Source organism: Pseudophryne corroboree, chromosome 6, assembly GCF_028390025.1.
Source record: "Pseudophryne corroboree isolate aPseCor3 chromosome 6, aPseCor3.hap2, whole genome shotgun sequence".
Classification (NCBI taxonomy): domain Eukaryota; kingdom Metazoa; phylum Chordata; class Amphibia; order Anura; family Myobatrachidae; genus Pseudophryne; species Pseudophryne corroboree.
This window is the reverse complement of record NC_086449.1, coordinates 132,794,626-132,816,752: the sequence shown is the minus strand read 5'-3', so window position 1 is coordinate 132,816,752 and position 22,127 is coordinate 132,794,626. Positions and strand designations below refer to the sequence as shown.

General features: G+C 44.0%; 1 protein-coding gene across 1 annotated transcript in view; it reads right to left on the bottom strand.

The window, feature by feature from the left end:
- Nucleotides 1-344: 344 nt before the first annotated feature.
- The window catches only part of GNRH1 (gonadotropin releasing hormone 1), a 49,110-nt gene continuing 27,327 nt past the window's right edge, over nt 345-22,127 (bottom strand). Inside the window, exon 4 of the mRNA XM_063930348.1 lies at nt 345-446. Within this exon, the coding sequence (XP_063786418.1) occupies nt 405-446 (42 nt within the window). The 3' untranslated portion in view covers nt 345-404. The remainder of the gene's footprint in view (nt 447-22,127) is intronic.

The following is a 22,127-nucleotide window of genomic DNA, read 5'->3' as shown; positions in this document are numbered from 1 at the left end:
CTGGAGGAGGGGCATAGAGGGAGGAGCCAGTTCACAGTGTTGAAAAGTCTTAAAGTGCCGAAGGCTCCTGCGGAACCGTCTATACCCCATGGTACTAAAATGGACCCCAGCATCCTCTACGGACTATGAGAAAAGGATTTACCGGCAGGTAATTAAAATCCTATTTTTCTTGTTTCTCGTCTGCTTATCTCTAACATTAGACCAAATTAATGTCGTATTCGGAAACCGCACCACAAAGGTATCCCAAAATCACTCTAATATGATTGCCAATAAAGTCTGCGTAATATAATGTATTCATCACACGGCCAGTCTAGTACTCTGCAGGTAAGTATGACAGGACACACTTTGGTCTCATCTTGTAGTTTATTTTTAAATCTGTGGCAGTCATGGGTTCTTTCATGCCTTCATATCTTCTTTCTGCCATTATCTCGTTCCAGCCAGTTCATCTGTAATACACAAAATGACATGAGTCCCATAGCTATCTGTGTCCTGGAACAGCTTTCTATAAAGCGAATATATCACCTTTATGTTGTAGGTTTATTAGGGACTCATTTATCAAAAGTGCTAAAACTCATGGTGAATGAGAAACTCATTGCACATGATAAGTGGTGCTCCAGCCAATCAGCTCCTAACTGTCATGTGTTTAGAAAAAAAAAGACAGTTGGATGTATTAACCTGGAAACGGCATAAGGAAGTGATAAACCAGTGATATGTGCAAGGTGATAAAGGCACCAGCCAATCAGATCCTAACTGTTAATTTACATATTGGAGCTGATTGGCTGGTGCCTTTATCACCTTGCACATATCACTGGTTTATCATTTCCTTATGCCTTCTCCAGGTTAATACATCTGCCCTGTGCCAGCATATATATATATGTTTTCTGCATCATAATATCCTGAAAAGTGCACAGCTACAGATCAGGTTTAAATACAGTATTCACAGTCCTGTCACCTGCTGCAACTCAGAATCAAAAATTGGGACAAAATAAGTGATATGATTCTAATGGGAAAAACGGGTGGTCTTCAGGTCGCCGGCGGCCGGGCTCCCGACTGCCTGCATACTGACATCTTTTCTCCCACTTGGGGGTCCACGACCCCCCTGAAGGGAGAATAGATAGCATGGCGAGTGCAGCGAGCTCGCAAGGGGCTCATTTGCGCTTGCCCAGCTGTCGGTATGCCGGCAGTCGGGATTCCGGTGCCAATATGCTGGTCGCCAAGACCCCGACCGTCGGCAAACCATACTACACCCGGGAAAAACACCTAATTTGATTTACCACTGAGAAAACACACACACACACACACACACACACACACACACACACACACACACACTCTCTCTCTCTCTCTCTCTCTCTCTCTCTCTCTCTCACTGTGTATGTGTGTGTGTGTGTGTGTGTGTGTGTGTGTGTATATTCTAAGCGTTAAAATAAGTATTGAACACCTCAACATTTTTCTCAGTAAATATATTTGGAATGGGGCTATTGTAATAAAATTTTCACCAAATGTCATCAACGGGATGTAGTTATGTGACTGGCGTACAATCCATACATGTAAAGAAATCAAACCACAGTTGTCCATAAATTAAGTTATGTGTAATAATGTGAAAGGTGCAAAAATTCATGGAAAACCGAGACACTAGCTGAAATCTATCCGTAATTAGAAAGCAATCCTGCCCCTTGTCAGTGCAAATTAATATATAAAAAGGTGCCTCATTACCAAGGTGTCACACAAGAAACCTCTCATGATGGGACCTTCATGACCCAATTGTTGCAAAACATACTGATAGCGTTGGTTACAGAAGGATTTCTAAACTTCTGAATGTTCCAGTGAGCACTGTTGGAGCCATAATCCGGAAGCGGAAAGAACATCATTTCACCATACACTGGCCACGGCCAGGTGCTCTTTGCAAGATTTCTGACAGAGGAGTGAAAAGAATTATCAGAAGAGCTGTCAAAGAGCCAAGGACCACTTGTGGAGAGCTTCAGAAAGACCTGGAATTAGCAGGTACAATTGTTTCAAAGAAAACAATAAGTAATGCACTCAATTGCCATGGCCTGTACGCACGCTCACCATGCAAGACTCCATTGCTGAAGAAAAAGCATGTTGAAGCGCTTTTAAAGTTTGCTGCACAACATTTGGACAAGCCTGTGAAATACTGGGAGAATATAGTCTGGTCAGAGGAGACTCTTTGGATGCCATAAATACACACCATGTTTGGAGGAGAGCTGGCACTGCACTTCACACCATACCAACAGTGACATTTGAAGGTGGAAACATCATGGTGTGGGGATGTACGGGCGGTGTAATGGTTAGCATTACTGCCTCACAGCACTAAGGTCATGGGTTCGATTCCTACCATGGCCCTAACTGTGCAGAGTTTGTATATTCTCCCCGTACTTGTGTGGGTTTCCTCCGGGTACTCCGGTTTCCTCCCACAATCCAAAAATATACTGGTAGGTTAATTGGCTCCCAACAAAATTAACCCTAGCGTGAATGTGTGTGCATGTACATGTGGTAGGGAATATAGATTGTAAGCACCACTGGGGCAGGGACTGATGTGAATGGTCAAATATTCTCCGTAAAGTGCTGCGGAATGTGTGTGTGCTATATAAATAACTGGTAATAATAAATGGTAATAAAATGTTTTTCAGCATAGGGTACTAGCATATGTCATATAACTAAAGGAAGGATGAATGGAAAAATGTACTGAGACATTCTTGATAAAACTCTGCTGCCATCTACCAGGATGCTGAAGATGAAACCAGGAAGGACATTTCAGCAAGACCATGATCCCAAACACACAGCCAAGGATACTCTCAATTGGTTTCAGAGAAAGAAAAAAAAAGCTGCTAGAATGGCCCAGCCTATCACCTGACTTGAATCCAATTGAAAATCTATGGAAAGAACTGAAGATCAGAGTTCATAGAAAAGGCCCACGGAACCTTCAAGATTTGAAGACCATGTGGAAGAATGCGCCAAAATCACACCTAAGCAATGCATGCAACTAGTTTCCCCATACAGGAGGTGTCTTGAAGCTGTCATTACCAACAAAGGCTTTTGTACAAAGTATTAAATACATTTCAGTAACCGTGTTCAATACTTTTTTCCTGTGTCATTTCACATTATTACACATAATTTATGGACATCTATGGTTTGATTTCTTTACATGAGTGGATTGCATGGGTTGTTGCTGACATTTGGTGAATATTTCATCACAATGGCCCCGTTACAAATATATTTACTGAGAAAAATGTTGATGTGTTCAATACTTATTTTACCCGTGTATATGTATATGTACTGTATGTGGGTGTATATATAATATAAAATAGGAGTTTATTCATACAGGCATAATTCAACGCATCAACGTTTCCGTCCCAACCATCTTGACAAAGGTCCATGTGGGGACCGAAATTCTGATGACTTGAATTATACCTGTATTTGAATAAACTTCCTTTGAGTCTGGTGAGTGCACCCTCCATTTTATGAACCAAAACTACTTTGATTCCAGACGCTAAATAGTAAACGAAACAAATACAATAGTCCTAATAGAAAATGTTATTTCAATGTAGGTGCAGGGTGTATTGTGCGGGTCTACTACGTTATGCCGGTGCTTGGGATCCCGGTGCCCAGCATACTGGCGCCAGATTCTCGACCGCCGGCATGCAGGTAGTGGGGTGAGCGCAAAAGAGCCCCTTGCGGGCTCGATGCGCTCACCACGCAGTGGGCATGGTGGCACGCTACGCGCGCCATGCTATATATTCTCCCTCCAGGGTGACGTACCTCAATTCTGCAATGGTATGGGTGAAAACATAAATACCAAGGTCTGCTATAATAGCACTTTAATATTTGCCTCATACGCATTAATACTAATAAAAATTAGTAGCAAGTGGTCTTTTATAGTAAAAAAAAAATGTAAAACACACACACACACACATATATATGTATATATATATATATATATATATATATACACAACGTGAGGCTCGGCACTCTCCGCATAAACACCTGTTACTTTCTTCGTTGCCCTCCGTGTTAGGGCGGTATAGCAACTCCCCAACAATAGAACCACGTGGACAGCGGCACTCGGAAATAAAGACACTGCACAGAAAACTTATAGCCAACGTTTCAAAGCAAACGGCTTTTTCATCAGGGCATATACAATACAAACAAAACACTCACCACTTTTAAGTGCTCACCATCACCACGCAACTTCCCGCCTCCGGCTTCCTCCGTTCAGCCGTGCGCGGGTCAATGACGTCACCTGTGCGCCCATCACCATAGTAACAGCTATACACAATGTAATAAAATACAGCAGCGTTTTAGTACACAGATCACACAATGTATCATAAATGTATAATGGAAAGTAGCACCATATCATATGATTAATACTAAAACACTAATATAATAGGTGACCGCGTGACACAAATTCGCGCTTACCATTATAAAAAACTATGCATTCCACTATTTTCGTTAAGCCCCTTAGGACTAAGAGTGTCCAACAGAAATATCCATTTGGCCTCGCGCTGCCTAAGTAATGTGGATCGATTCCCACCTCTAGCTAATACCGGAATGTGATCTATGATTTTATGTTTAAGTGAAGTGGGGGAATGTCTGGCCACAGCAAAATTCCGGGCTACCGGCTGTTCACTTTTTCCAGAAAGAATGGCTTCCCTAATGGCAAATCTATGCTGGCCCATCCTGACTTTGAACTCACAGTCCGTCTTACCAACATAGTATTTGCCACACGGGCAAATTAACACATAAATAACAAATTTGGACGAACAAGTGAGGTGATGATAAATTTTTTATGTTTTGTTGGAGAAGGGGTGTTTAATCGTATCACCCGTAAGCATATAGCTGCATGTTACATAGCCCAAACATTTAAAGCAACCAGCCTTATTTCCCAAAAACGTGGATGGTACAATACGTTTTTCTAAATCAGTTATATCAGTGTGCACAACGAAGTCTCGGATATTCCTACCTCGCGAATGGCAACACATAATACTTTTATCCCTCAGACTTACAAGATTTTTATCTGATGTAACAATGGGCCAATATGTTTTAACCGCCCTTCTAACTTTGTCACTGGCCATATTAAACCTGCTTGGCCAGATAATTTTATTGGTGTCAGACTTAGGGCCTTTACTTTTAAGGGTGGTCTCTCTTGGGATTGCCAATACCTTGCGCTTGACCTCCAGTAGTGCTTTCTTGTCATATCCCCTGGTCACAAACTTATCAACCATACGGTCAAGGGTTAAATTGGCCTCATCATCATCACTACATATCCGACGTACACGTAAAAATTGGGAAAACTGTAATCCCCTAGAGACTGTCTGAGGGATAAAAGTATTATGTGTTGCCATTCGCGAGGTAGGAATATCCGAGACTTCGTTGTGCACACTGATATAACTGATTTAGAAAAACGTATTGTACCATCCACGTTTTTGGGAAATAAGAAGGCTGGTTGCTTTAAATGTTTGGGCTGTGTAACATGCAGCTATATGCTTACGGGTGATACGATTAAACACCCCTTCTCCAACAAAACATTTAAAATGTATCATCACCTCACTTGTTCGTCCAAATTTGTTATTTATGTGTTAATTTGCCCGTGTGGCAAATACTATGTTGGTAAGACGGACTGCGAGTTCAAAGTCAGGATGGGCCAGCATAGATTTGCCATTAGGGAAGCCATTCTTTCTGGAAAAAGTGAACAGCCGGTAGCCCGGCATTTTGCTGTGGCCAGACATTCCCTCACTTCACTTAAACATAAAATCATAGAGCACATTCTGGTATTAGCTAGAGGTGGGACTCGATCCAAATTACTTAGGCAGCGCGAGGCCAAATGGATATTTCTGTTGGACACTCTTAGTCCTAAGGGGCTTAACGAAAATAGTGGAATGCACAGTTTTTTATAATGGTAAGCGCGAATTTGTGTCGCGCGGTCACCTATTATATTAGTGTTTTAGTATTAATCATATGATATGGTGCTACTTTCCATTATACATTTATGATACATTGTGTGAACTGTGTACTAAAACGCTGCTGTATTTTATTACATTGTGTATAGCTGTTACTATGGTGATGGGCGCACAGGTGACATCATTGTCCCGTGCACGGCTGAACTTAGGAAGCCGGAGGCGGGAAGTTGCGTGGTGATGGTGAGCATTTAAAAGTTGTGAGTGTTTTGTTTGTATTGTATATGCCCTGACGAAAAAGCCGTTTGCTTTGAAACGTTGGCTACAAGTTTTCTGTACAGTGTCTTTATTTCCGAGTGCCGCCGTCCACGTGGTTCTATTGTTGGGGAGTTGCTATACCGCCCTAACACGGAGGGCAACGGAGAAAGTAACAGGTGTTTATGCGGAGAGTGCCGAGCCTCACGTTGTATATAAGAAAGTACCTTCCTGACAGGATTGTTTTTGCTATGCTCGGGCACCTTGCGGAAATTATTTAAAGGGCTCACATTCTTCACGCTGGTTACTATGGACTATGTCTCCAGTGGTTCAGCATAAGGAACTTTGTAGCATTTAACTGTTCCGTGCTGGTTGATTTACACTGTTTGGTGCATCTGTTTCACACAATGGAAGCTGCTAATTTGGTGACTGAAATTCCCTCTAGAATTGTGTTGGAGGTGGGAGATGTGTTATCATTTTCTGACTCAGATGCTGGGAACATCATTTATAAAGAAAAGGTGTTTGCCACTACTGATAATGTTCCTGCTCAAGATGTCTATAGCGATTTGCTGAAGCTTAAAAAGCGAGAAATAGACTTTTATTACCATGGTGCTACCCTCTCAGAATACTTTACGTCTAAAAAATTGCCACGAGGGTTTCGGGTTAAAAACATGCCCACAATTGGTCGTCATAATGTTGCATTTTGTAAACGCTGGGTTGCCATCCTCAACAAATGCTCCCTGGATTTGATGCTCCTCGTTATTGAGGAATCAAACAGGGAGCATAATGTAACAAAAGCTAAAATTAATGATTTTGAAATGTTACATAAAAAGACACTGTGGATGATAAGTCCTGTGATTGGCTAGATAAGTTATCTACCCAGGTAGAAGCATATAAGAATGACCTGCTACGTTACAAACGGGAAAAATTTGCAACGGTCAATGCAGATTATGACACCAATAATGTTTATGGTTGGCTGACGGGGGGACCACAAAATCGGCCGATGCAACAGAGGAACGGCAGGAGATATTTCCGCAATAGACCAGGAAATATCACCAATGACACTGCCACATCTGCAAGTGATAGTGACCAGGGTCCGAGACGAGGCAATCGATATAGGTCTCTCCCTTTGGGCATGAAAACCCGTGCCAAGTACCGCGCAGCAGACGGCGGTACAATAGACGAGGGGGCCAGTGGAAGTGGTACCTCCAAAAAAGCACCAACTTCCAGGAAGAAGTGATTTTCAATCTTTCCACTACACCATTAACCCACGATGAGGAATCGGTCCTTAAAAAAGGAATAAATTATATGCCCACAACAGCGTTTGATCCATTTATTTGGAAAACTGAGATGTTTAGACTAAACCGCCAACTAAGATTACGTGAACATTTTGGCTCTACAACTACCTCTAATTACCAGGATGTTGTCCCTCCTGAACTTAGGAAATTTAAATCAACATCTAGTTTTGATCCTCCGTCGAACAACGCATCTCTAAAAACCTTTACCCGGTTAGTGGATGCAGCGGTTGATACTGACCATTCAAGATCTTTAACGGGACACCGCAATCTTTCTAAATCTGAATATCAGGCATTGAAAGATCTTGGTTCTAGGCAAGACATAGTTATACGGGCCGCAGATAAAGGCAGCTCGATTGTGGTCCAGGATCTTATAGATTATAAAGCTGAAATCACCAGGCAGTTATCTGATTCTGCTACATATCGTTTATTGCCAGGTGACCCCACTGCTGATTTCAAAAAACAGCTTGATATGTATTTATTACAGTCGGTTGATAGTGGTATTATTACGAATGATGTTGCTCGTTTATTAATGACAGAGTTTCCGATTAAGCCACTTTTGTACACCATTCCGAAGATACACAAAGATAGGTTGAAGCCCCCGGGCAGACCTATTATTTCTGCCCGGGGGTCTATCTTTCAGCCTATATCAATTTATTTGGATACTAGTGATATGCACCGGAAATTTTTCGGGTTTTGTGTTTTGGTTTTGGATTCGGTTCCGCGGCCGTGTTTTGGATTCGGACGCGTTTTGGCAAAACCTCCCTGAAATTTTTTGGTCGGATTCGGGTGTGTTTTTACAAAAAACCCTCAAAAACAGCTTAAATCATAGAATTTGGGGGTCATTTTGATCCCATAGTATTATTAACCTCAATAACCATAATTTACACTCATTTTCAGTCTATTCTGAACACCTCACACCTTACAATATTATTTTTAGTCCTAAAATTTGCACCGAGGTCGCTGGATGGCTAAGCTAAGCGACACAAGTGGCCGACACAAACACCTGGCCCATCTAGGAGTGGCACTGCAGTGTCAGGCAGGATGGCAGATTTAAAAAATAGTCACCAAACAGCACATGATGCAAAGAAAAAAAGAGGCGCACCAAAGTGACTGTTTGACTAAGCTAAGCGACACAAGTGGCCGACACAAACACCTAGCCCATCTAGGAGTGGCACTGCAGTGTCAGGCAGGATGGCACTTCAAAAAAATTGTCCCCAAACAGCACATGATGCAAAGAAAAATGAAAGAAAAAAGAGGTGCAAGATGGAATTGTCCTTGGGCCCTCCCACCCACCCTTATGTTGTATAAACAGGACATGCACACTTTAACGAACCCATCATTTCAGCGACAGGGTCTGCCACACGACTGTGACTGAAATGACTGGTTGGTTTGGGCCCCCACCAAAAAAGAAGCAATCAATCTCTCCTTGCACAAACTGGCTCTACAGAGGCAAGATGTCCACCTCATCATCATCCTCCGATTCCTCACCCCTTTCACTGTGTACATCCCCCTCCTCACAGATTATTAATTCGTTCCCACTGGAATCCACCATCTCAGATCCCTGTGTACTTTCTGGAGGCAATTGCTGGTGAATGTCTCCACGGAGGAATTGATTATAATTCATTTTGATGAACATCATCTTCTCCACATTTTCTGGAAGTAACCTCGTACGCCAATTGCTGACAAGGTGAGCGGCTGCACTAAATACTCTTTCGGAGTACACACTGGAGGGAGGGCAACTTAGGTAGAATAAAGCCAGTTTGTGCAAGGGCCTCTAAATTGCCTCTTTTTCCTGCCAGTATACGTACGGACTGTCTGACATGCCTACTTGGATGCGGTCACTCATATAATCCTCCACCATTCTTTCAATGGTGACACAATCATATGCAGTGACAGTAGACAACATGTCAGTAATCATTGCCAGGTCCTTCAGTCCGGACCAGATGTCAGCACTCGCTCCAGACTGCCCTGCATCACCGCCAGCGGGTGGGCTAGGAATTCTTAGCCTTTTCCTCGCACCCCCAGTTGCGGGAGAATGTGAAGGAGGAGCTGTTGACGGGTCACGTTTCGCTTGACTTGACAATTTTCTCACCAGCAGGTCTTTGAACCTCTGCAGACTTGTGTCTGCCGGAAAGAGAGATACAACGTAGGTTTTAAATCTAGGATCGAGCACGGTGGCCAAAATGTAGTGCTCTGATTTCAACAGATTGACCACCCGTGAATCCTGGTTAAGCGAATTAAGGGCTCCATCCACAAGTCCCACATGCCTAGCGGTATCGCTCTGTTTTAGCTCCTCCTTCAATCTCTCCAGCTTCTTCTACAAAAGCCTGATGAGGGGAATGACCTGACTCAGGCTGGCAGTGTCTGAACAGACTTCACGTGTGGCAAGTTCAAAGGATTGCAGAACCTTGCACAACGTTGAAATCATTCTCCACTGTGCTTGAGTCAGGTGCATTCCCCCTCCTTTGCCTATATCGTGGGCAGATGTATAGGCTTGAATGGCCTTTTGCTGCTCCTCCATCCTCTGAAGCATATAGAGGGTTGAATTCCACCTCGTTACCACCTCTTGCTTCAGATGATGGCAGGGCAGGTTCAGGAATGTTTGGTGGTGCTCCAGTCTTCGGCACGCGGTGGCTGAATGCCGAAAGTGGCCCACAATTCTTCGGGCCACCGACAGCATCTCTTGCATGCCCCTGTCGTTTTTTAAATAATTCTGCACCACCAAATTCAATGTATGTGCAAAACATGGGATGTGCTGGAATTTGCCCAGATGTAATGCACGCACAATATTGGTGGCGTTGTCCGATGTCACAAATCCCCAGGAGAGTCCAATTGGGGTAAGCCATTCTGCGATGGTGTTCCTCAGTTTCCGTAAGAGGTTGTCAGCTGTGTGCCTCTTATGGAAAGCGGTGATACAAAGCGTAGCCTGCCTAGGAACGAGTTGGCGTTTGCGAGATGCTGCTACTGGTGCCGCCGCTGCCGTTCTTGCTGCGGAGGCAATACATCTACCCAGTGGGCTGTCACAGTCATATAGTCCTGAGTCTGCCCTGCTCCACTTGTCCACATGTCCGTGGTTAAGTGGACATTGGGTACAACTGCATTTTTTAGGACACTGGTGACTCTTTTTCTGAGGTCTGTGTACATTTTCGGTATCGCCTACCTAGAGAAATGGAACCTAGATGGTATTTGGTACCAGGGACACAGTACCTCAATCAAGTCTCTAGTTGCCTCTGAATTAACAATGGATACCAGAACCACGTTTCTCACCACCCAGGCTGACAAGACCTGAGTTATCCGCTTTGCAGCAGGATGACTGCTGTGATATTTCATCTTCCTCGCAAAGGACTGTTGGACAGTCAATTGCTTACTTGAAGTAGTACAAGTGGTCTTCCGACTTCCCCTATGGGATGACGATCGACTCCCAGCAGCAACAACAGCAGCGCCAGCAGCAGTAGGCGTTACACTCAAGGATGCATCGGAGGAATCCCAGGCAGGAGAGGACTCGTCAGACTTGCCAGTGACATGGCCTGCAGGACTATTGGCTTTCCTGTGTAAGGTGGAAATTGAAACTGAGGGAGTTGGTGGTGTGGTTTGCAGGAGCTTGGTTACAAGAGGAAGGTATTTAGTGGTCAGTGGACTGCTTCCGCTGTCATCCAAAGTTTTTGAACTTGTCACTGACTTATGATGAATGCGCTGCAGGTGACGTATAAAGGAGGATGTTCCGAGGTGGTTAACGTCCTTACCCCTACTTATTACAGCTTGACAAAGGCAACACACGGCTTGACACCTGTTGTCCGCATTTGTGTTGAAATAATTCCACACCGAAGAGCTGATTTTTTTTGTATTTTGACCAGGCATGTCAATGGCCATATTCGTCTCACGGACAACAGGTGTCTCCCCGGGTGCCTGACTTAAACAAACCACCTCACCATCAGAATTCTCCTTGTCAATTTCCTCCCCAGCGCCAGCAACACCCATATTCTCATCCTGGTGTACTTCAACAGTGACATCTTCAATTTGACTATCAGGAACTGGACTGCGGGTGCTCCTTCCAGCACTTGCAGGGGGCGTGCAAATGGTGGAAGGCGCAAGCTCTTCCCGTCCAGTGTTGGGAAGGTCAGGCATCACAACCGACACAATTGGACTCTCCTTGGGGATTTGTGATTTAGAAGAACGCACAGTTCTTTGCTGTGCTTTTGCCAGCTTAAGTCTTTTCATTTTTCTAGCGAGAGGATGAGTGCTTCCATCCTCATGTGAATCTGAACCACTAGCCATGAACATAGGCCAGGGCCTCAGCCGTTCCTTGCCACTCCGTGTCGTAAATGGCATATTGGCAAGTTTACGCTTCTCATCAGACGCTTTCAATTTTGATTTTTAGGTAATTTTACTGAACTTTTGTTTTTTGGATTTTACATGCTCTCTACTATGACATTGGGCATTGGCCTTGGCAGACGACGTTGATGGCATTTCATCGTCTCGGCCATGACTAGTGGCAGCAGCTTCAGCACGAGGTGGAAGTGGATCTTGATCTTTCCCTATTTTAACCTCCACATTTTTGTTCTTCATTTTTTAATGTGTGGAATTATATGCCAGTATCAATAGCAATGGCCTACTACTATATATACTGCGCACAACTGAAATGCACCACAGGTATGGATGGATAGTATACTTGACGACACAGAGGTAGGTACAGCAGTGGCCTACTGTACCGTAATGCTATAAATTATATACTGGTGGTCAGCAAACTGTGCAAAACTGAAATGCACCACAGGTATGGATGGATAGTATACTTGACGACACAGAGGTAGGTACAGCAGTGGCCTTCTGTACCGTACTCCTATATATTATATACTGGTGGTCAGCAAAATTATGCACTGTACTCCTACTATACACTACAATGCAGCACAGATATGGAGTGTTTTTCAGGCAGACAAGTTAACGTATACTGGTGGTCACTGGTCAGCAAAACTCTGCACTGTACTCCTCCTATATAATATTATACTGGTGGTCCCCAGTCCCCACAATAAAGCAGTGTGAGCACAGATATATGCAGCACACTGAGCACAGATATGGAGTGTTTTTCAGGCAGACAACGTATACTGGTGGTCACTGTCAGCAAAACTCTGCACTGTACTCCTCCTATATAATACAGCTGCTCCCCAGTCCCCACAATTAAGCAGTGTGAGCACAGATATATGCAGCACACTGAGCACAGATAAGGAGCGTTTTTTTCAGGCAGAGAACGGATAAAACTGGTGGTCACTGATCAGCAAAACTCTGCACTGTACTCCTCCTATATTAATATACAGCTGCTCCCCAGTCCCCACAATTAAGATATAAGCAAGCACAAATATTTGCATCAACAATGAATAAACGGAGAGGACGCCAGCCACGTCCTCTCCCTAACATTTCCAATGCACGAGTGAAAATGGTGGCGACGCGCGGCTGCTTATATAGAATCCGAATCTCGCGAGAATCCGACAGCGGGATGATGACGTTTGGGCGCGCTCGGGTTAACCGAGCCATACGGGAGAATCCGAGTATGCCTTGGACCCGTGTAAAATGGGTGAAGTTCGGGGGGGTTCGGTTTCCGAGGAACCGAACCCGCTCATCACTATTGGATACGTATCTTCAACCTTGTGTACAAAATGCTTCTTTTGCTTTGAAGGATACTACTTCATTACTATTGCAGTTGATGAAATTTGACAAGCTTCCTTCTGATGTGATATTTTCCAGCATTGACGTCAGTTCGCTGTATACCTGCATTCCCCACACAGAGGGTATTGCAGCCACCAGGAAATTGATTACCAACAATATATGGTATAAGGGGCCTGACGTCAATTTCTTTTGTGATTTACTTGAGATGGTACTTAGCAAAAATTACTTCTATTATGATGGTAAACTCTACCTCCAGTTAGCTGGTTGTGCGATGGGGTCCTCAGTGGCCCCATCGTACGCGAATGCTTACATGATTACAGTAGAAAATTATATTTTCTTCAGTGACCAAAACATTGCTGATAATGTGGTTTATTATGCACGCTATATTGACGACATGCTATTGTTTTGGTCAGGGGGTGTGGAAAAGCTCTCATCTGTCATCGATTTACATAACATGAGCAATAGTCCGGTCAAGTTGGTTTGCAAAACGTATCCCTCTAGTGTATATTTTTTAGATGTCAGAATACACAAGTGTGGGGGGGTCTGAAGACATCTTTATTTGTGAAACCCACAGATCGCAATACCCTTTTACAGGCCTCCAGTCATCATCCCATGCAGGTGTCTAGGGGATTGCCGTTTTCCCAATTTTTACGTGTACGTCGGATATGTAGTGATGATGATGAGGCCAATTTAACCCTTGACCGTATGGTTGATAAGTTTGTGACCAGGGGATATGACAAGAAAGCACTACTGGAGGTCAAGCGCAAGGTATTGGCAATCCCAAGAGAGACCACCCTTAAAAGTAAAGGCCCTAAGTCTGACACCAATAAAATTATCTGGCCAAGCAGGTTTAATATGGCCAGTGACAAAGTTAGAAGGGCGGTTAAAACATATTGGCCCATTGTTACATCAGATAAAAATCTTGTAAGTCTGAGGGATAAAAGTATTATGTGTTGCCATTCGCGAGGTAGGAATATCCGAGACTTCGTTGTGCACACTGATATAACTGATTTAGAAAAACGTATTGTACCATCCACGTTTTTGGGAAATAAGGCTGGTTGCTTTAAATGTTTGGGCTATGTAACATGCAGCTATATGCTTACGGGTGATACGATTAAACACCCCTTCTCCAACAAAACATAAAAAATTTATCATCACCTCACTTGTTCGTCCAAATTTGTTATTTATGTGTTAATTTGCCCGTGTGGCAAATACTATGTTGGTAAGACGGACTGTGAGTTCAAAGTCAGGATGGGCCAGCATAGATTTGCCATTAGGGAAGCCATTCTTTCTGGAAAAAGTGAACAGCCGGTAGCCCGGCATTTTGCTGTGGCCAGACATTCCCCCACTTCACTTAAACATAAAACATAGATCACATTCCGGTATTAGCTAGAGGTGGGAATCGATCCAAATTACTTAGGCAGCGCGAGGCCAAATGGATATTTCTGTTGGACACTCTTAGTCCTAAGGGGCTTAACGAAAATAGTGGAATGCATAGTTTTTTATAATGGATGCGCGAATTTGTGTCGCGCGGTCACCTATTATATTAGTGTTTAGTATTAATCATATGATGCGGTGCTACTTTCCATTATACATTTATGATACATTGTGTGAACTGTGTACTAAAACACTGCTGTATTTTATTACATTGTGTATAGCTGTTACTATGGTGATGGGCGCACAGGTGACGTCATTAACCCGCGCACGGCTGAACGGAGGAAGTCGGAGGCGGGAAGTTGCGTGGTGATGGTGAGCACTTAAAAGTGGCGAGTGTTTTGTTTGTATTGTATATGCCCTGACGAAAAAGCCGTTTGCTTTGAAACGTTGGCTACAAGTTTTCTGTACAGTGTCTTTATTTCCGAGTGCCGCCGTCCACGTGGTTCTATATATATATATATATATATACACTGCTCAAAAAAATAAAGGGAACACTTGAACAACACATCCTAGATCTGAATGAATGAAATATTCTTATTAAATACTTTGTTCTTTACACAGTTGAATGTGCTGACAACACAATCACACAAAAATGATCAATGGAAATCAAATTTATTAACCCATGGAGGTCTGGATTTGAAGTCACACCCAATTAAAGTGGAAAAACACACTACAGGCTGATCCAACTTTGATGTAATGTCCTTAAAACAAGTCAAAATTAGGCTCAGTAGTGTGTGTGGCCTCCACATGCCTGTATGACCACCCTACAACGCCTAGGCATGCTCCTGATGAGGTGGCGGGTGGTCTCCTGAGGGATCTCCTCCCTGACCTGGACTAAAGCATCCGCCAGCTCCTGGACAGTCTGTGGTGCAACGTGGCGTTGGTGGATGGAGCGAGACATGATGTCCCAGCCTTCGTCTTGCAGGAACTGCTGACACACTCCAGCCACATGAGGTCTAGCATTGTCTTGCATTAGGAGGAACCAAGGGCCAACCGCACCAGCATATGGTCTCACAAGGGGTCTGCGGATCTCATCTTGGTACCTAATGGCAGTCAGGCTACCTCTGGCGAGCACATGGAGGGCTGTGCGGCCCCCCAAAGAAATGCCACCCCACACCATTACTGACCCACTGCCAAACTGGTCATGCTGGAGGATGTTGCAGGCAGCAGAACATTCTCCTTGGCATCTCCAGACTCTGTCACGTCTGTCACATGTGCTCAGTGAGAACCTGCTTTCATCTGTACAGGGCACCAGTGGCGAATTTGACAATCTTGGTGTTCTCTGGCAAATGCCAAAAGTCCTGCACGGTGTTGGGCTGTAAGCACAACCCCCATCTGTTGATGTCGGCCCGTCCTACCACCCTCATTGAGTCTGTTTCTGATCGTTTGAGTAGACACATGCACATTTGTGGCTTGCTGGAGGTCATTTTGCAGGGCTCTGGCAGTGCTCCTCCTGTTCCTCCTTGCACAAAGGCGGAGGTAGTGGTCCTGCTGCTGGGTTGTTGCCCTCCTACGGCCTCCTCCACGTCTCCTGATGTACTGGCCTGTCTCCTGGTAGCGCCTCCATGCTCTGGACACTACGCTGACAGACACAGCATACCTTCTTGCCACAGCTCGCATTGATGTGCCATCCTGGATGAGCTGCACTACCTGAGCCACTTGTGTGGGTTGTAGACTCCGTCTCATGCTACCACTAGAGTGAAAGCACCGCCAGCTTTCAAAAGTGACCAAAATGTCAGCCAGAAAGCATAGGAGCTGAGAAGTGGTCACCACCAGCAGAACAACTCCTTTATTGGGGGTGTCTTGCTAATTGCCTATAATTTCCACCTGTTGTCTATTCCATTTGCACAACAGCATGTGAAATTGATTGTCAATAAGTGTTGCTTCCTAAGTGGACAGTTTGATTTCACAGAAGTGTGATTGACTTGGAGTTACATTGTGTTGTTTAAGTGTTCCCTTTATTTTTTTTAGCAGTGTATATATATATATATATATATATATATAGGTACAGTATTCAGAGGGCGCACAATATTATTAACTCAAAATATTAAAAACCAGCGTGATCCAAAGAGCAGTGTTATTAATCAAACATTAAAACATTAAATTAAAATCATATAGATGTACAGTATTTCATAAGTACATTGTTTGTTCATACAGAAACATAGTACTTCGTTAATATTTTCATAAAACTGTACCTATAACTTATGTTCATCTCCTACTAGCAGGGAGATATTCCAAGAGGTGCTGCCAAATTTGATTACAGCGCGAGATAGGGTTATTGTTGATTTATATATATATATATATATATATACATATACAGATAGATAGATATATAGTAGCCGACTTGTATCACAATGTCAAAACAGTATAAATATATCTCTCGAAGGTGGATCAACTAAATTGTCGCTTGACAAAAAATATATATGCATATAAAAAAAGGGAAGTTTTGAATGGATCAGGTATGTAAAGCACTGTGATAAAGGTAGAGTCGGGAGACTTCCGGTTCCGGGTTTCATGTAGCTGGCCGCGAGGTCCCAGAGCTCCGCTGCCGCCTCAGGCAATCCATTGCCATTGCCGTTTCCACGGCGTCCATCTACCGCTGCAAGCCTCCCTACGTGTGTGGGAGAGTGGTGGGCACCTATATGGAGCATTATCTCTTCTCCCCAATGCCTCCTAAAGCAAATAAAAACACTAAGGGGAAGACCAAGGATTCAAATATGGCGGCCGCCAGCAGGGAGTGTGGACTTCTCCCCTCAGGTACTCCTTCTAGCACTGTCCTGTCTTCTGCTCTGGATTTAGCATCTCCCTCTAAAACTGTGGAGCCTCCTATTACTTATTCTGTGCTGGTGCAGGCTATAACAGATATCATGAAACCTCTCCTACAGGAGCAAGTGACTCAGCTCTCACAGGCTATACAGGAAGTTTCTGCACAAGCTACACAGCTCCGTGCTGATGTTGACACACTTGAAAACAAAGTGGGTGTTAATTTTCATGATATACAAGCTACCATGTCAATCACTAGCCGATTACAAAAAGATTCATATTACATATGGAATAAACTACAAGATTTGGAAAATCGCTCTCGACTTAATAACCTCCGCATAGTGGGGCTCCCGGAGTCAGTGCAGTGTCCCACGTTGTATAATTTTTTTAAGCCTTCATTGCCGGCTATGTTGGGGATTAAAGATGTCTGCTCTGACTTGGTTATTGAAAGGGCCCATAGACAGGGACCAACACGAGACCGAAGCAAAACCAGAGCGAGAGTGATTATATTCCGTTGCCTAAATTATGTGCATAAGGAGGCTATATGGATGGCGTCGCGCAGAAAACGTGATATGACCTGGGAAGATGCTAAACTGTTAATATTTCAGGATTACTCAGCTGAAGTTAGAAGGCTCGCAGGGAATTCTCCCCTATTTGCTCACAGCTTATTACAGATGGCAAGAAATTCTCTCTTCTGTTCCCAGCTAAGCTCCGCATATTTGAAGGGGACTCCCCAATTGACTTTACCTCAGCTGATGACGCGGCTGCTTATCTACGGGACGCTTCCCGCTCTCCCCACTTTTCCACTGATGACTCTGAGCTACCTTCTATGGATCAACTGGGTTGATTTTCTTACATGCACTTATGCTATTTCCCATTTGTTATTGCTCGCTTTTATTACCTGGAGCTTTGAGACATTGTGTTTGCACAGCCCTTAAAAACTGCCTGGCTTGAGTGGTGCTGGGGTGACACCTTGTGGAGAGATGTTTTATTTTGTTTTATTACAAGTCTTTATCCTCTGGTTTTCGCTCCTGCTACTATGTATGTCACCACACCTATTGCTGTGCTTTCTCTCCATAATAACGCTCCACGTTTTATCACATTATTTCATTATATTTTTTGGCTGCTGACGCAGATTTGTTTTATTTCTTATATGTACCTGGGGCGGCTAGGTCCTCCGGATCTTTCATTGTACTACAGACTCCTGGCTTGTCCAGGATTTATTACTGTTTATATTTTTAACCGTGAAGTTTATTATGGGTGTTTGCATATCTTCGGGTTCTTGATATGGGACCTGGTAGTATGCCTTTATGTTTGTTTGACTCAATTTTTCTTTGGGTTTGTTCTTATGCAGTTTTTTCGTGTTTTCTATATTTATATGTCCCTCCTTCCCTCTGTTTTTCCCACCCCCCTCCTTCTTTTTCAGGATCTGCGGACTGGTCTTTCTCTGTCAGGTATAAGATATGACATACTGTGTCTCACTGTTGCACTCTACACTTATTTTGAAAGTGAATGGCTTCACTGAATATTGTCTCTTGGAATGTTGGAGGGATTCATTCACCGGTAAAAAGAAAACGTAGTTTTACATACCTTGCGAAACTACGTGCTGATCTTATTTTATTACAGGAAACACAATTAGTTGCTTCTGAGGTTGTTAAACTTAATATGTGTGGGAAAACGGTTCTCGCCTCAGCCACATATAATTCCAAATCCCATCGGCGTACTCATTTCATTACGTAAAACAATACCACATGTTGTACATTCAGTACTGGCGGACCCTGATGGCCGTTATGTTATTGGGGACATTACCATCTAATCTATATGCACCAAATGCTTACTCCCGGTCCTTTTTTACAGGTTTGGTGGATAAAATTTCTGGTTTTCATTCTAACAATATTATTGTGGGGGGAGATTTTAATATTGTTGCTTCACTTCTACTGGATAGACAGCATTCCAGTAAGAAAAGATCTCCCCTCCCCAAATTTGGTATCCCATGCTTGTCACAGCAATTGGATCTTATAGATAGCTGGCGTGTACAACATCCTACTGATAGGGATTTTACTTGTCTCTCTGCAGCGCATGGTTCTTTGTCCCATATTGATTACCTATTGGTTTCTTCGCACCTACTACCCAGAATTGCCTCCTCTGGCATTGAACCGATCTGCATCTCCAACCATGCTGTGACATGGGTCACTCTGAACCCGACAGTAGACAGGGGACCTTATTGCCAATGGAGGTTCCCCACTCACCTGGTTACCTCTTTAAAATTTTGTGCACATATTGAAGCTACTTGGTAGTCTTATTGTATGGATAATTTGGAACATGCACAGCAGAACTGCTGGACATTTTTCGGGTTTTGTGTTTTGGTTTTGGATTCGGTTCCGCGGCCGTGTTTTGGATTCGGACGCGTTTTGGCAAAACCTCTCCGAAATTTTTTTGTCGGATTCGGGTGTGTTTTGGATTCGGGTGTTTTTTTCAAAAACCCCTAAAAAACAGCTTAAATCATAGAATTCGGGGGTCATTTAGATCCCATAGTATTATTAACCTCAATTACCATAATTTCCACTCATTTCCAGTCTATTCTGAACACCTCACACCTCACAATATTATTTTTAGTCCTACAATTTGCACCGAGGTCGCTGGATGGCTAAGCTAAGCGACCCAAGTGGCCGACACAAACACCTGGCCCATCTAGGAGTGGCACTGCAGTGTCAGGCAGGATGGCCGATTTAAAAAATAGTCCCCAAACAGCACATGATGCAAAGAAAAAAAGAGGCGCACCAAGGTGGCTGTTTGACTAAGCTAAGCGACACAAGTGGCCGACACAAACACCTGGCCCATCTAGGAGTGGCACTGCAGTGTCAGGCAGGATGGCCGATTTAAAAAATAGTCCCCAAGCAGCACATGATGCAAAGAAAAAAAGAGGTGCAATGAGGTAGCTGTGTGGCTAAGCTAAGCGACCCAAGTGGCTGACAAAAACAACTGGCCCATCTAGGAGTGGCACTGCAGTGTCAGACAGGATGGCAGATTTAAAAAGTAGTCCCCAAACAGCACATGATGCAAAGAAAAAAGAGGCGCACCAAGGTGGCTGTGTGACTAAGCTAAGCGACACAAGTGGCCGACACAAACACCTGGCCCATCTAGGAGTGGCACTGCAGTGTCAATCAAGACAGGATGGCACTTCCAAAAAATTGTCCCCAAACAGCACATGAAGCAAAGAAAAAAAGAGGCGCACCAAGGTGACTGTTTGACTAAGCTAAGCGACACAAGTTGCCGACACAAACACCTGTCCCATCTAGGAGTGGCACTGCAGTGTCAATCAAGACAGGATGGCACTTCCAAAAAATTGTCCCCAAACAGCACATGATGCAAAGAAAAAAAGAGGCGCACTAAGGTGGCTGTGTGACTAAGCTAAGCGACACAAGTGGCCGACACAAACACCTGGCCCATCTAGGAGTGGCACTGCAGTGTCAGGCATGATGGCCGATTTAAAAATTAGTCCCCAAACAGCACATGATGCAAAGAAAAAAAGAGGTGCAATGAGGTAGCTGTGTGGCTAAGCTAAGCGACCCAAGTGGCTGACAAAAACAACTGGCCCATCTAGGAGTGGCACTGCAGTGTCAGACAGGATGGCAGATTTACAAAATAGTCCCCAAACAGCACATGATGCAAAGAAAAAAAGAGGCGCACCAAGGTGGCTGTTTGACTAAGCTAAGCGACACAAGTGGCCGACACAAACACCTGGCCCATCTAGGAGTGGCACTGCAGTGTCAATCAAGACAGGATGGCACTTCCAAAAAAAATTCCCCAAACAGCACATGATGCAAAGAAAAAAAGAGGCACACCAAGGTGGCTGTGTGACTAAGCTAAGCGACACAAGTGGCCGACACAAACACCTGGCCCATCTAGGAGTGGCACTGCAGTGTCAGGCAGGATGGCAGATTTAAAAAATAGTCACCAAACAGCACATGATGCAAAGAAAAAAAGAGGCGCACCAAAGTGGCTGTTTGACTAAGCTAAGCGACACAAGTGGCCGACACAAACACCTGGCCCATCTAGGAGTGGCACTGCAGTGTCAATCAAGACAGGATGGCACTTCCAAAAAATTGTCCCCAAACAGCACATGATGCAAAGAAAAATGAAAGAAAAAAGAGGTGCAAGATGGAATTGTCCTTGGGCCCTCCCACCCACCCTTATGTTGTATAAACAGGACATGCACACTTTAACGAACCCATAATTTCAGCGACAGGGTCTGCCACACGACTGTGACTGAAATGACTGGTTGGTTTGGGCCCCCACCAAAAAAGAAGCAATCAATCTCTCCTTGCACAAACTGGCTCTACAGAGGCAAGATGTCCACCTCATCATCATCCTCCGATTCCTCACCCCTTTCACTGTGTACATCCCCCTCCTCACAGATTACTAATTCGTCCCCACTGGAATCCACCATCTCAGGTCCCCGAGTACTTTCTGGAGGCAATTGCTGCTGGTGAATGTCTCCACGGAGGAATTGATTATAATTAATTTTGATGAACATCATCCTCTCCACATTTTCTGGAAGTAACCTCGTACGCCGATTGCTGACAAGGTGAGCGGCTGCACTAAATACTCTTTCGGAGTACACACTGGAGGGAGGGCAACTTAGGTAGAATAAAGCCAGTTTGTGCAAGGGCCTCCAAATTGCCTCTTTTTCCTGCCAGTATACGTACGGACTGTCTGACGTGCCTACTTGGATGCGGTCACTCATATAATCCTCCACCATTCTTTCCATGGTGAGAGAATCATATGCAGTGACAGTAGA